Below are 15,452 nucleotides of genomic sequence, written 5' to 3' on the forward strand. Positions count from 1 at the left end.
AAGAAAAACCTGGTATATCGACATGGGGCTGCCCTTGAGGACCACCCGGAAGCTCCAACTGGTACAGAATGCAGCCGCAAGAGTTGTGTTGGGAGTCTCCCGATACTCCCACGTTACACCTCTGCTCCGTGAGCTGCATTGGTTACCAGTTGTCTTCCGGGTGAGATTCAAGATACTAGTAATGGTGTTTAAGGCCCTACATGGCAGGGGTCCGGAGTACCTTAGGGAACACCTGCTGCCGGCATCAACTTCCCTCCGCCCTGTGCGTTCCCACAGAGAGGGCCTCCTCAGGGTGCCACCGGTCAGAGAATGTCGATTGGTGGCCCCCAGGGGGAGATCCTTCTCTGTGGGCGCCCCGGAGCTATGGAATCAGCTACCGGTTGAGCTCCGGACGGCGCCCAATCTTCGCTCCTTTCGCCACGAGCTAAAAACATACTTTTTTGAACAAGCTGGCCTGGCCTGATGAGGGAACTGGGGGGGGGTTGTTATTGTTATTTTATTGGGGTTTTAAAATGTATTTTTAGTATATGGGCATGTATTTAATCATTTTTTTAACTTTTGTAATCCTGTATTTTTATTCTTGCCCTGTTCACCGCCCTGAGTCCTTCGGGGAAAGGGTGGTATAGAAATATTATTAAATTAAATTAAATATCGACCTGCATTAAAATAACTAAGAACACGGTTCTGGTTCTAACAACACATTTTTGGGATGAACATGTACTCTGAGACACCTTAGAACAGGAGTGTCAACTGCTTGCCCACTGGTCGGATGTATCATAGCGAAACCGCACCAACCCCATTGCCGGCAATGGCAAAAAAAGTCACAATATGTTTAGTGGTGGGATTCAGCCGGTTCGGACCACTTTGGCAGAACCGGTAGCTAATTATTTTGTTGCCCAGGCCAAGAATGGATTTCTGGAAGTAGCATCCACCCAGAGAACCGGTTGTTCACATATTTGAATCCCACCACTGAATATGTCGTGACACGCATGTGACATTGCGAGTTTGACACCCCTGCCTTAGAAGGGTTTTGCCAAGCACTATTCTATTCTGTGGAGCATGTGGTTCTACTAATAAATAAATAAAAGGAGATCCATCAGAATATCCATCCATCAATCTGCCTACTTCAATTTATCTAGTATCTTAACTTCAACTTTATATAGTACTTGGAACTGTTTCCTTGTGAAGAGATCATTCAATATGTAGACCAATTGCAGTAAGGAAAAGCTAAAAAATTAGGAAACAAAAAGGAACAGATCTACAAGATTCTGTGATTGTTTGGTCGTATTAATTGCATGTATTATAAAAAGGAGTAGTTAAAATTAAACCCTACTTAGAGAGAGAGAGGGAGATGTATCCAAGAGTGTGTATATATCTATATCATCTATATATCTCTACATACAAGAGGTATACGTATAATAATAATAATAATAATAATAATAATAATAATAATAATAATAATAATAATAATAATAATAATAATTTATTTGTATATATCACTATCTACATCCAAGAGGTATATATGTACTGTATATCTATCTATCTATCTATCTATCTATCTATCTATCTATCTATCTATCTATCTATCTATCTATCTAATCTAGGCTAGCATTCTTGGAAGTACTACCAGGAACTGAAATAGCAAAATCAGGAAAGTGCCACTCCTGCCCCCTTTTTGAAAAGAATTGAGGAGACATATAATTATCCCACCTACAGAATTTGCTTATCTGTCATGTCGTGTTTAAATCAGGACTGTATTCTGACAAGTGCATTACTAATTTAGGCTTCAGTTCTATACCCACTTACCTGGGAGTGGGAGTAAACTCAATGGAACGTTATTCTGGGTGAGCTTACATAGGATTGGATTATTAAAAGATTTCTCTAGGCTGTAATTAACACCAGTGAAATGGAACAATAAAATCAGGCTTCCAGCAGGTGTGTTGTTGTTTTTTTCCTGATAAGTGTATTTAAAAGAATTAGGCCCTATTGTAGGTGTGCCTACTTTACAGAGAGATGCAACCTTTGCATTCCTGGGAGTTCAAAAGCCCTTTTAGCTTTTGAATCCAAAGTGCTGCATAGCCTTAGGATTCAATATTCTTTTTAATATCATCATCTGATATTTCTTTAACAGAGCTTAAGCAGGTTGTCTTAATTGCCTGAGGCATTAATTACAGCTTAAAGTATTTTCAATGCCATGTTTGTGTTTGGTTTGGGAGCAGGAATTATTATGGCTTAGTTTTTAACTTTAGAATTCTTTTTTTAAAGAGTATTTTCCAGAAGGTATTTCAGAAGTTGCACGTTTATTTCCTGTCTTCTATAATGCTAGTGGTATTTCTTAAGATGATTGGGTGTGGCCCATGCTGATTGGCTGAATTATCAAGAGACTGAGTGTGAAATAAAAATGTTGCTCTTTTTTTGGGGGGGGGGGTGGGCAGAGCTATCTTTTCCATCCCCCAAAAGCTGTCAAGGTGGGATATGGATGATGTGGAGATGTTTCTCCATTGTTTTAGGAGCTTTAAGCCTTTAAAGAGAAAAAGCAAACACTTTCAAATATTTAGAATTAACATAAAGGCCTCACAGGTTATAAGTGTGATTGGTATAATAATATAACCTGGAATCAGCCCAGAGTCACCTCTTAGGGGAGATGGGCATCATAATAAATTTAAAAATAAAATAAACATAAAGGGAACAATCTTTTTTCTTCTTCTCCAAGAAGGCATGTGGTTCTTCTCATGTCAGTGTAGTCTGCCTAGCCCTAGACATATTGCCCATTATCACTTTGTCTATATATCATCATAAGAAAGGACTCAGAATTACCACCAGCTCTGTCCTTGTCAAAGAATATCAGAGACTGTGCTCAAACTGTTTGATTCTGCCACCATCCCTTCAACATCCTACATGCTGTTGTGGTGGGACATCACCATAAGAAGCCCATAGTTTTCCAGTGTAAGCCACCAAAGGTTACAAAACATATCTACAAGCTGGTAACAACCATTATTGTGTTTATGCTCAGCCTTCCATCCTTCCGAGGTAGGTAAAATGAGGACCCAGATTGTTGGGGGCAATTAAGCTGACTTTGTAATAATGCCGCTTGGGGTGTGTGTGAAAGCCCTAATAAGCAGGCATATACATAGAATGAAGGCTACTGCTAAGCTTGTAAGCCGCCCTGAGTCTTCGGAGAAGGGCGGGATATAAATGGAATTAAAATATAAAAAATAAAATAAAAAAAATTTCCATCAACTGACTGGGGCCAAGGCTCCAAAGTGGTTTAGGATTTCACATTTTATAATCTCATAAATTACCTCTTGATGGCACTGTTCCTTAAAGGAGGTAAAAGCCCAGCCCCAGATGAAGATACAGTGGTAATGATGATGATGAAGAAGATAATGATGATGATGATAACTAAGGTTTTTCAAACATGTATTTCCTAAAAAAAAAAAAAAATTAAGTCCTAAGTCCAGCCAGAGTAAATCCTAATAGCACAATGCAAAAACAAAACAAAAGTAAGCAGGAAGCCCTTCTTTTAGTTCCCCAACTAAAGATATTTATTTGCACATTGATTTGATAACCGGGATTTACAAGTAGCTTTCGGCCACTTTATTTTCATAGGGATGCTCTGAAGGTAGACTGCATAAATTTTGTAGGAAAACACAGTAAATGAAATCAAAACTTTAGAATAGCAGAAGATGAGCGAATATCTGGGATCCGGTCAATCCCAGCCTCGAACGGCCAACAGGCGACCATAGCTTGGTGAAACGGGAACAGGCCCCGGGGGTCCCGATCCTCCTCCGATTTCTTTGGCGAAACTATTCTCCTCATGTCCCTGGGAGAACCAGTCGAACCTGGAAAAGACTCCCGGGCGGGGGAAAGCCTGGATATTATTATTATTTATTTATTTATTAAACTTATATACCGCCCTTCTCCCGTAGGACTCAGGGCAGTTCACAAAGTTTTTAAAACAAAACAATACAACAATTACAAAAATTAAAAACAATTAAAATGATTACATTATTTTATTTTATTTTATTTTTAATTCCATTTATATCCCGCCCTTCTCCGAAGACTCAGGGCGGCTTACAAGCTTAGCAGTAGCCTTCATTCTATGTATATGCCTGCTTATTAGGGCTTTTTCACACACACCCCAAGCGGCATTATTACAAAGTCAGCTTAATTGCCCCCAACAGTCTGGGTCCTCATTTTACCTACCTCGGAAGGATGGAAGGCTGAGTCAACCTTGAGCCTGGTGGGATGCGAACCTGCACTAATTGCAGGCAGCTGGTGTTACATTAACCTTGAATACATAAAAATCCCAATTAGAATCTAATTAAAACCCCAATTAATACTCTCAGTCCAGGCCAAGAGAGTATTAGCTAGCTAACTTTTTTTAAAAAAATTGCAACTGTCTTCTTTGATACGGTTGTCTCGCTTGTGGAATTGATGCCTGCCACGCAGGTGGAGGGGTGGGGGGGGGAGGGTTAGGGTTAGACAGGAGCGCGCCAGGAGATAGGGGGAGGGGGGCTGCGAGGGCGCGGCTCCCTCTGCAGGCCGCACCGGCTGAGGAGAGGGTGGAGCGTCGCCCGTCCGCCTGCCTCTAAGACCCAGCGGTGCCGGGCTCCCTCCAGTCGCTCGCTCAGCAGCACCTGCCCAGCCGGCATTCAGTCAAGCGGTTGCCGCCGCCAGGATGGTGCAGCTGCCGCAGCTGGTCGTCGTCGCCGCCGCCGCCTCCTCCTACTTGTGGCTCGGGCTGGGCTGGTGGGCGTCTTTGCCGCCAACCGGACTGGCGCTGCCCGAGGTGCTGTTTCGTTGCCCGCCTTGCAGCGCCGAACGCCTCGCCGCCTGCCCTGCCGCCGGACTCGAGACCGCCGCCTGCCCGGAGCTCGTGCGGGAGCCCGGCTGCGGCTGCTGTTCAGTTTGCGCCCGCTTCGACGGGGAACCCTGCGGGGTGTACACGCCACGTTGCGTCTCCGGGTTCCGCTGCTACCCGCGTCCCGGCGCTGAGTTGCCCCTTCAATCGCTGGTGCAGGGACAGGGCACCTGCGCCCGATGGAGCGACGCCCCCGAATACGGCGCCACCACTGTCGAGCACCCCCGGGCGGGTGAGTTGAGGATCTCCGCGGGGTGGACTAAGGCTAAGGCGGGCTTCCGGGGAAGCGAGTAAGGAGCACCTTGAGGTTAGGGACGTTTGGCTAAGAATGACCCTTCTGGTCCTGTTTCAGCCCAGGACTGGCTTTCTGAGTATGTGCCCAGTGCTTTCCCCAAAACTGGAAGGATGAAGGGTTTCCAAACTCTTACCTGTTCTCCAAAACGGTTTAGATCCGGACTAAACAATGATAATTTATTGAACCAAGTGCCAGGACTGAGTAATCTCACTGTCCTCTTCGAAAATTGTGGAGTGCTATCCCCAAAACTGGAAGGATGAAGGGTTTCCAAACTCTTACCTGTTCTCCAAAACGGTTTAGATCCGGACTAAACAATGATAATTTATTGAACCAAGTGCCAGGACTGAGTAATCTCACTGTCCTCTTCGAAAATTGTGGAGTGCTTTCCCCAAAACTGGAAGGATGAAGGGTTTCTAAACTCTTACCTGTTCTCCAAAACGGTTTAGATCCGGACTAAACAATGATAATTTATTGAACCAAGTGCCAGGACTGAGTAATCTCACTGTCCTCTTCGAAAATTGTGGAGTGCTTTCCCCAAAACTGGAAGGATGAAGGGTTTCCAAACTCTTACCTGTTCTCCAAAACTGTTTAGATCCGGACTAAACAATGATAATTTATTGAACCAAGTGCCAGGACTGAGTAATCTCACTGTCCTCTTCGAAAATTGTGGAGTGCTTTCCCCAAAACTGGAAGGATGAAGGGTTTCCAAACTCTTACCTGTTCTCCAAAAACGATTTAGATCCGGACTTAACAATGATAATTTATTGAACCAAGTGCCAGGACTGAGTAATCTCACTGTCCTCTTCGAAGATTGTGGATAAGAATTTTAAGGCAAAATTGACAGCCTCAGCGTCTCCTCCGGAGGTAGTTAAGTTAAATTGTAAGATTGATTACACGGGAGAATTACCCAAATTTGGACTTGATGTTAGGAAAAGCCAGCTGACTTGCCTGCCCAGGCATATTGTAATTATTTAATACTGCAATTCCAGAGCTCGAGGTTGCAACAAAGCTTTTTTCTTAAAATTTGCAGGGTCAGGTGAAGCGAAGAAAATATTCCTTGGGTGCCTATCTGAAGACCCTGATGATGTTTTGGATTTTGCATTGTTGTGTCTTTCTTGATACAGAAAATAAATTATGGGGAGTTGGGCAAAACTTGAGAATAGATCAGTTTAGTGGGACCTTGAGAATAGATCAGAGTTTGTGTGGATTTAAGTTACTGCACAGTTGAGCAAAAAAATGAGAATAGAGTAGTGGGAAGAAACATATCAGAGTTTGTGTGGGAATATGAATAACATAAGTACCGGAGACTACAAGTGGCTCAAGCAAGCTGCTTAACTGAGAAGCAACGTGGGTGAGGAATTTAGGAGTGTATGTAGAAGAGACCTCTGCAGCCTGTAGATAGAAGTCTGGGAGCCAAGAAGGGTGATGGGATCAATAAAGTGAATGTGGGTTTACTGACTGAGAGAACAAAATGAAAAGCAGTAGGGAAAGCCAATCTAAAAGGAATAGGAGAAGAGAATGGAAGAATGGAAGAGAAGATTCTAAGGAACAGGGCACAGTTAACCAATGAGAGGATTATAATTGATACAAATATTCAGGGACAATTTGTTTTGTTTTTAAAGGCCAGGGGTAAATTAACTGAGAATTTAGATGTGGTGTTGACTGTACAAAGGGAAATAATTGAATGGTAAGAACTAAACAAAAATAATAGGGATTTGAAGAAGAGATATGTTTTGCTGGGAGACTGCAAGTAGAAAGTAAGGCACGATATTAGGAAGTTGGATTGATGATAGAATGGAAATTGGGTTTTTAATCTGAGGGTGCAGAGAAACAGATGGACATAATTATTTTATTTGTAGCTCTCTGCAGCGTTATTAATATTTTCACTTGCTTAAAATATATGTTTTTGGTGGGTCTTTGGAGTTTTTTCTGCTGTGGGATCCTGGACTTCAGTCACAAAGCCCTCTTCTGATGACAGCACAGATGCCATTTTGTGGATACAGCTTGTATGTGTGGATGCAGAATGAAATAATCGAATTCTTAACTATATCATGCTTGGCTGGAGAATACAAGATTCTGTTTCAGAGAGGTCCTTTTTAAAATGTTGCAATGAATTACAGAAATGCTACATAACATTTTTTGAGATGCTGGTTTATTATGCAGCTTTTTTAAAAAAAATATTCTCAAGAAACTTACAGTTTGAAATTCAGGGATTGAAATTCTGAATTGGGTTTCCAATACTACCTGAACATTCTTTTCCCTTGTAATACTTTTAATGATAAGAGCATTAAAAGAACACTTCTGTAGTATTGGAAACCCAGTTCAGAATTCTGATCTCTGAATTTCAAACTTTATTTTAAGTTTCTTGAGAGCATTTTGATAATTTGTCAATATATATTGTACATGTGCTGAAGAGACATAGGCAACCATGATTTGCTAACTTTTATCCCCAGTGGTATTTAAGGACATTTTTAATAGATTATGGAAAACACTGTACAATGATATATCCATGTCAAATTCAACTGCCTCATGAACTGTCTTAGGACACAGTGCACATATTTAATTGTTTGTAATCTCCAAAATCCATTGTGACCAGAGGGTACTACAATTTACCATTTAAAAGCTTATCTTGACTGTCTTAGCTTAAAGCCTTTCAGTTCAAATAGTTAATTATAGTGAAATTAAAACTTACTCTGCCTGAGGTAAAGAAAGAAGAATGCTATTATGGCTAGAATTACTGTAGAAGAAGCTGTCCCAAAACCATCCATGCCCCATAGTAGTATATACAGCATTTCTTTCACAAAATATTTTTTCTATGTAATTCTCATATTCTTCTAAATTAGTCTTATACTCTATACATCTATGTGACATACGGTATGTTCCTATGTCTACATGCTTAGACAAAAAGGATTCCTTTTAAATTTAGTGGACCTTAAAGTTAGTTACTCTCTTTTGGGTTACAGGTATAAAGGATATAGTCTTACAGGTATAAAGGATCAGTCTTGTGCTAATTAGGGGACTTTCAAAAAAATCATGAGCATCAGAAAGGGATCTAAAGGGAATTTCAAATATAGTTAACACTTGAATGAAATAATTCTTCTATAATCAATGTTTTATACAAAACTTTTGTCAACATAGCTTGGTAGGAGTTTTTAAAAATACTATTGTAATAATATTTACACTTAATTTTTATGACATAACTTTTGCATGTTTACTGTTACTCTTTGTATTGTGTCAAGAGGTGATTGAAGAAGACACACAACATAACTTTAATAGTATTGCATTGCTTAAAAGTACAACCATTTAGAGCAGACATGTCAAACTCGTGACATCGCGCAACGTATTGGAGCTTTTTCGCCATTGCCAGCAATAAGGTGGGCGTGGCTTCCAGATGACGATTCCGGCCCATGGGCCAGGAGTTTGACACCCCTGATTTAGAGGAAAGCACAGCTTGCTTAATTTTTTTTCCTGAGGAAATAGGTTAATAGATAACTGGATTATTTTAAAAAAATGTTGAATAAAGAGAAATTTCTGAACAGAAACCACCTTTGTTCATTACACATTCCAAAATAATGCTTGCAAAAGATGAACTGGTGATGAGAGTTTTCCAATTGTAAATGGATTGGAAGAATGAGAAGAAACCACTTTTGCTGTATTTGAATTTCAGTGTAAGACACAGAGGTTTAAGGTCCTTCTTTCAAACTGGGGAGAAATCAAATTGAATTTAATATAATCTGAATTGAACATACTTTGGCAAGAGCACCCTCATCTGCCAAAATCCAGATGCTGATTTAAAGCCTTGGGTATATTCAGAATAAAAAAAAATAACAAGAGTTAGAAGGGACCTTGGAGGTCTTCTAGTCCAACTCCCTGCTCAAGCAGGAGATCCTATACCATTTCAGACAAGTGGCTGTCTAGTCTGTTCTTAAAAGCCTTTAGTAATAGAGCACCAACAATTTCTGAAGGCAAACTGTTCCACTGGTTAATTGTTCTCACTATTAAAAAGTTTATCCTTAGTTCTAGGATACTTCCCTCCTTGATTAGTTTCTATCCATTGTTCCTTGTCTTGCCTTTTGGTGCTCTAGGTAGACCCCTCTTTTCTTTGTTGCAGCCCCTCAAATATTGGAACACTACTATCATGTCACTCCTAGTCCTTCTTTTCACTAGACTAAACTCAGTTCCTGCAACCGCTCTTCATATGTTTTAACCTTCAGGCTAAAGAGCACCTTGGTGCTCTTTCCAGAGTCTCAACATTTGTTTTATAACAAGACGACCAAAACAGAATACAATATTCTGTGGTCTGGAACTTTATAAAGCAGTAGTAAAATTTCACATGATCTTGATTCTATCCTTCTGTTAATGTAACTTAGGATGGCATTGGCTTTTTTGGCTGCTGCTGCACAGTGCTGACTGATATTTAATTAAGGACTCCAAAGTCCCTATCACAGTTACTGCTATTGAGCCAGGTTTCACCTAATCTGTCCCTGTACATTTGGTTTTTCTTGCCTAAGTGTAAAACCTTACTTTTCTCTCCATTAAATTTCATTTTGTTAGATAGGGCCTGGTGTTCTGGATCTTGAGTCTATATTCTAGGGTGTTAGCTATTCCTTCCAGTTTAGTGTTGTCTGTAAGGTATTGAAGAATACATTAGGTTGGAATTTCTCATTTTGTAGGTTGAGTTTCAGAGTGGCTAGAGTTGCCTCTAGACCCTTTATTTTTTCTTCCAGTAATTCGTTTAGTTTATATTTGGTACATGTGTTGTATGTGGTACATGTTTATCCCATGGATTCTTGATTATTTGTACTGTATAGAGAAAGTCAGGAGGGGTGAGCCTTTTCTTAATTGAGGACTAGAATGCAATTCCTAAAATAAGGAGTGAATAGCTGATTTTATCCCTGATGAAAGTCAGAAAAGTTGCAGGAATCAAACAAGGAATAAGAGTGAATATGCTTCTACTATGGGCTTTAGGATTGTTTAATCTTCTACTAAAGCCTGTGCAATCCAGTCAAGCTTCATGTAGGAAGAAATGCAAACAATCTGTGGCAAGATCAGATGCCATTTCTGATCATAAAACAGGCTGAGTATTCTCCTGAACTGTATAATAATTGTGGGAATCAAAATAATGGTTCAAGTACAATTATGACCCTTGGGGTTAAGATTTATAAAATTGTGAATAATTCATCTTGCTTCATAAAGGTACTTAATTAAAACTAGACTAACTTCAACAATCCCTAATTGGTATTTAATTGGAGTTCTTGCTTCACTTCTATTAAGTCAACAAAGATGACATTCTATTTACCGCCTCAACCCATATCTATAGTCAAACACTGCCAGCTGGTCTCAATGTATTCTTCTAAATCCTCTGTGAAGTGACTTTGTGAATTTTATTCCACTTTTTTTTAATAAGATAAATTTTAAATTGACCCCATTTCATAAAGAATTGCAATTTTCTTCCTATTGATATGAAAATATTTGCATTGTTCCTATTTCTAAGCTATGTCTTCAAACTCTAATAACTGTATACAAGTAACTCTGAAAGCTCTTAGTAAAGACACTGCTACAGTTGTGTACGTGGGCACTTGGGTCCACTAAGCTTAAAAACACTTAACTGTATATTGAACTGTCAAGATACTTTGACTGTCAGCATTCCCATAAACATATTTGGTGGAATTGCTTAGCATTTGAAAGAGAATGACATGCATTCTTCTAAAAATCTTCTCCCAAAAAGTTTCTTCTACATACTACCTGGTATTTTTACCTTGTTTTTCCCATTTTTATTCTCTTTGGTCTTATTTTGTTAACCTGATATAGTGCTTACTGTACTTCAGTTCACTGTCAACTTGGTGTGCTTTGGCTATCTGACAGAAGGAACCTACATGATTGCATGCTACAACAAATATGTTTGCAAAGTGTCCTGGGACATTGGCTTTATTATCCTTAGTACTAGTGAGTCTATAAAAGTTTGGGTTTTTCTGACTTGATTTTTGCTGTATTTTTTTAAAACTGCCTAATAAGCTGAATATCATTGGTCATTTAATACTTTGCCAAATGGATTATTGGTTCATCTGTCATAAAAATTGGACTTGTCAGAGAAGCCCATTTTACTTCCTCCCCCCATGTGACCAAAGATAAAGGGGTGGGTGGGTAAAATGGCTGCTACCTTTAAAGAACAAAATAATAATTTTGATAACGTAGAACTACTTAATTACTAATAAACATAAAATAATGAATTTTATTTAGAAGTTATGATTTGTTTATTTCTCTTTTTCTATGGCTGATACATGTTTGAAAAGCATTTAAATACTTAAAACAGAATTACACTTCTAACATGACATGTGCTGTACAGGTATATAGCTTAGATTAGAAAGAGTGGCTAAAGTGATCGCCTGCTCACTCTGTCCCTTTGGTCACAACAAAACAAGAATGAGTTTATGTTCTGAGCAGCAATAATATCAGGGTCAGAGGTCTGAATCGATAGCTCATTTCAAGAGGAAACAATTATAGAATGCTAAGGAAAGATTGCAGAGGTTTGCTCTTCATTCTCCTGGGAAATAAAGGTGGAAGACATTTTCTTTGCAACCTTCAAACTCTTCTGGAATGAAGTGGTAGAAAAGCTGTGACCTCCTCTGGAATTTAGCCTTTGGCCTGATGCTACATTAGCTTTCAACTCAGAGGATTTTACAACTTCTGCTGATGTAGACTCCAGTAATTGCAGTGCCCTGTTCCATGAGATTCATGTTACAAAGCATGTTTAGACTCGGACTGGGTAAAGGATTATTCATCTCTTTTAAAGCTGAATGATTTCGGAAGCAAGATGGAAAATCCCTGAGTAAAGCTCTGAGTATGAGTTAAATTGCAATTTCATTATTAAAACTAAAATGGGATTAAATTTAAAATGGGTATTAGAATAACCTGTATAGAGTCAATATCGTTTCTGCCTGGAGTTGCCATGTGGTAAGATGGGCAGTCAATAAATTTTATAAATAAATTATAAATAAATTTTGGATTTAGTATATGACACTTTACAGAAACCAAAACAGTATCTTCTTATCTGATCATCATTATATCAATCCCAGATATGTTAGGTCTAGTTTTTAGAATTTCTGTCCATTTAAATAATAATTTAAACAGACTGGTAACACTAGGTGGAATTTTGACATCTTTTTTATTTTTAAGCCAGTATACTTCCAATTATTTATCTTAACGTTATGTCCCTGATAGCTGTTTAAATCACAACTGCACTCAAGTGATTCTCAGCTACATTACTCTTTATTTCCCCTATGCCAATTCTTCTACCTCGTTCCATGCACATCAAAATACTGTTTAGGGTCCGTCCATCTAATTGATTTTAATGGTACTCCAAGAACACAGTTATTCGGTTTGGTACTGGATGTTCTTACTGGAAAGTATCTAGAAGCATTACAAAAGTTAGTGGCCTTTAAAAAGAACTGAACAGTGAGTCTCTACTGTTGTGTCTGGAGAAAAGTTTTCTTTTTTCTTACTTGGATTTGTGAATTGATTGAATGAGTTTATGAAATATACTTAACTATTGAATATACTCCAATTATATAGTACTGTGAAAGTATAGTAATTGAGGGGCTTCTTTTTGTTTAATATATAAATGCTTAGACAGGGCAGCACTAAATGCATTTTGTAAGTGCAAATAGTGAATTCCATTGAATTAGATGGAGCATAAGGACAGCTCTAGCCACAAATACTCAGACTATTGACAATCTGAATATAAACAGTTTCCACAGCAATTTCAATATATAATTGGGCAATTACATGCAGCATATTTGCAGAGTCCCACAATGGCATATAAATTCTTTCTTGCACTGATACATTTTTAAACTGATATGCATTTTTGAATCGGCATCTTTCATTGATTTGTCTGCTATGGCTATAGCTAGATGGAGACATACTGTAGTGAACTGCTTTCTCCCAGATAATATTTCATTTAAAGTATAATAGCGCATTGAGTCCATACTTACAAATAATGATGCCTATAGCATCATTTCCCATTTCATGACATTTATTTAATAATATTTTAGGTGGTCCATAGCTTGCCTTCAGAAGTTGTAGGTGCTTCATCGCTGGAGGTTTTTAAGAAAAGACTCGACAGCCACCTGTCTGAAATGGTATAGGGTCTCCTGCTTGAGCAGGGGGTTGGACTAGATGACCTCCAAGGTCTCTTCCAGCTCTATTCTGACTCATTATTATTGTGTAGACTGTTATAGTGATTTCTATGGCCAAATTATCTAAACTAACTGATTCTCTGAATAAGCTGGTCAAGCACCAGGAATTCTCATACAACTGTAGAATCTCTTGTATGTTTTTATTTTTTTCACATGAGATGTAAAACTGGTCTACCACACCACGGTTGACAATTTTCAAAAGGTTAAAGACCACGACTCTTTTTCTTGTCCTGTTGGAAAGCTGCAGAAATATACCCAATGATGTGACAATATCACCAGAAGGGGCAGAGCTAATGTTCTGGCCCATTTTCTCTAATAGGGAAGAACTGGCATTTTAGAGGTGTAAAAAGAATGGGGAGTCCACCTTTAAATCCCTAAGATTCTTTCTCTAGACAGTCTCAAACTGCACTGCTGCAATAAATCCAGCTGTTTCATTGCCATATTACAGTGATCTGAGCTGGGCTTAGTTTAGGAAGTTTTAGGAAGCTCTTTTAAGAGTAGAAATGTGAAAAATTTCCCTCCCAGATTCAATTCCCACTGCTGAATGTAGAAGATAAAATGATACTTCTAAAATTTTGCCATTTTCTGCTGAATTTCTATAGCAAAACATTGGCTTGCAAGAGTGTAGTAAAAGTAATATTGGAAAGTGCATGTCTTGCTTATTCAGTGTCATGCATCTGATCCACCTAATGCATTTGATCCATCTGATTTCAAATACCTCTGCAAGCAGTATTGGCATAAAGTAGCCTGCAGTGTGAAGAGGAAGAGAAAAGATATCTTCCTCTTCTGAGAATGACTGACATGTGATTTCAAGAGATTACTCCTACAGGAATGCATCTGTCAAAGAGAAAAAGCCTTCAGCCTTACCTATCAGATTTCCTATTGACTTCTAGTTTCTTGTTGAACTAAAATATTTCATATTTCACATCTTCTGCTTTCTAAACCTCTCAGCTATCACAGGATTGTAGATTTCAGCTCAGTATTCAAAACCATCATTCCAGATAGTATTCTCACTAAACTAAATCAGCTAGCTGTGCCTAACCATACCTGTAAGTAGATCATAAACTTTCTAACAGACAGGAAACAGCAAGTGAAGCTAGGCAAAATCACATCAGATATCAGTACACAGCCCCCCCCCCCAGGGCTATGTGTTCTCTCCACTTCTCTCTATATACCAATGAAAACATCTCAAAAGATCCCTCTGTTAAAGTACTGAAGTTTACAGATGATGCAACAGTGATTGTTCTCATTCAAGACAATGACGAATCTGCATACAGACGGGAGGCTGAACAACTAGCCTTGTGGTGTGGCTGGAACAATCTTGAATTGAACATACTCAAAACTGTAGAAATGATAGTAGATTTTAGGAGAAACCCAACTATTCTACCATATCTTACAATACTAGATAACACAGTATCAACAGTAGTGACTTTCAAGTTTCTAGGTTCTATAATATCTCAGGACTTAAAATGGACACCTAACATCAAAAACGTCATCAAAAAAGCACAATAAAGAATGTTCTTCTTATGCCAACTCAGAAAGCTCAGACTGCCCAAGGAGCTGCTCATACAGTTCTACAAAGGAATTATTAAGTCTGTCATTTGCACCTCTACAACTATGAGCTGCATTGGCTCCCAGTTGTCTTCCGGGTAAGATTCAAGGTTCTGGTAATGGTTTTCAAGGCCCTACATGGCATGGGTCCGGAGTACCTTAGGGATCACCTGCTGCCGGCGTCAACTTCCCTCCGCCCTGTGCGTTCCCACAGAGAGGGCCTCCTCAGGGTGCCACCGGTCAGAGAATGTCGCCTGGTGGCCCCCAGGGGGAGATCCTTCTCTGTGGGTGTGCCAGAATTGTGGAACCGTTTGCCGGTTGAGCTCCGGATGGCGCCCGACCTTCGCTCCTTCCGGCGCGATCTGAAGACTTATTTGTTTGAACAAGCCGGCCTGGCCTGATGGGGGATGGGTTTGGATTTTATTGTTGTTTTAAATGTATTTTAATCTATTGTTAACTTGGGCATCTTGCTTAATTCCTTTTTAATTTTTGTATTTTGTATTTTTATATGTTTTCCCTGTTCACCGCCCTGAGTCCTTCGGGAGAA

The 15,452-nt window shown here is 39.3% G+C and overlaps 1 protein-coding gene and 1 long non-coding RNA gene across 2 annotated transcripts in view; one reads left to right on the top strand and one right to left on the bottom strand.

Moving 5' to 3' along the window:
• LOC310632618 overlaps positions 1-15,452 on the bottom strand; it is a 378,391-nt gene that overhangs the window by 155,670 nt on the left and 207,269 nt on the right. The gene's annotated exons all lie outside the window — the stretch shown is intronic.
• Positions 4,682-15,452, top strand: part of IGFBP2 (insulin like growth factor binding protein 2) — a gene marked incomplete at its 5' end in the record, with an annotated part of 69,558 nt that continues 58,787 nt past the window's right edge. The window contains one exon of the mRNA XM_083349892.1: positions 4,682-5,096. Coding sequence (XP_083206018.1) covers positions 4,682-5,096 — 415 coding nt within the window. The remainder of the gene's footprint in view (positions 5,097-15,452) is intronic.

This window comes from Vipera ursinii (genome assembly GCF_947247035.1).
Source record: "Vipera ursinii genome assembly, chromosome: 1".
In the NCBI taxonomy this organism is placed as follows: Eukaryota; Metazoa; Chordata; class Lepidosauria; order Squamata; family Viperidae; genus Vipera; species Vipera ursinii.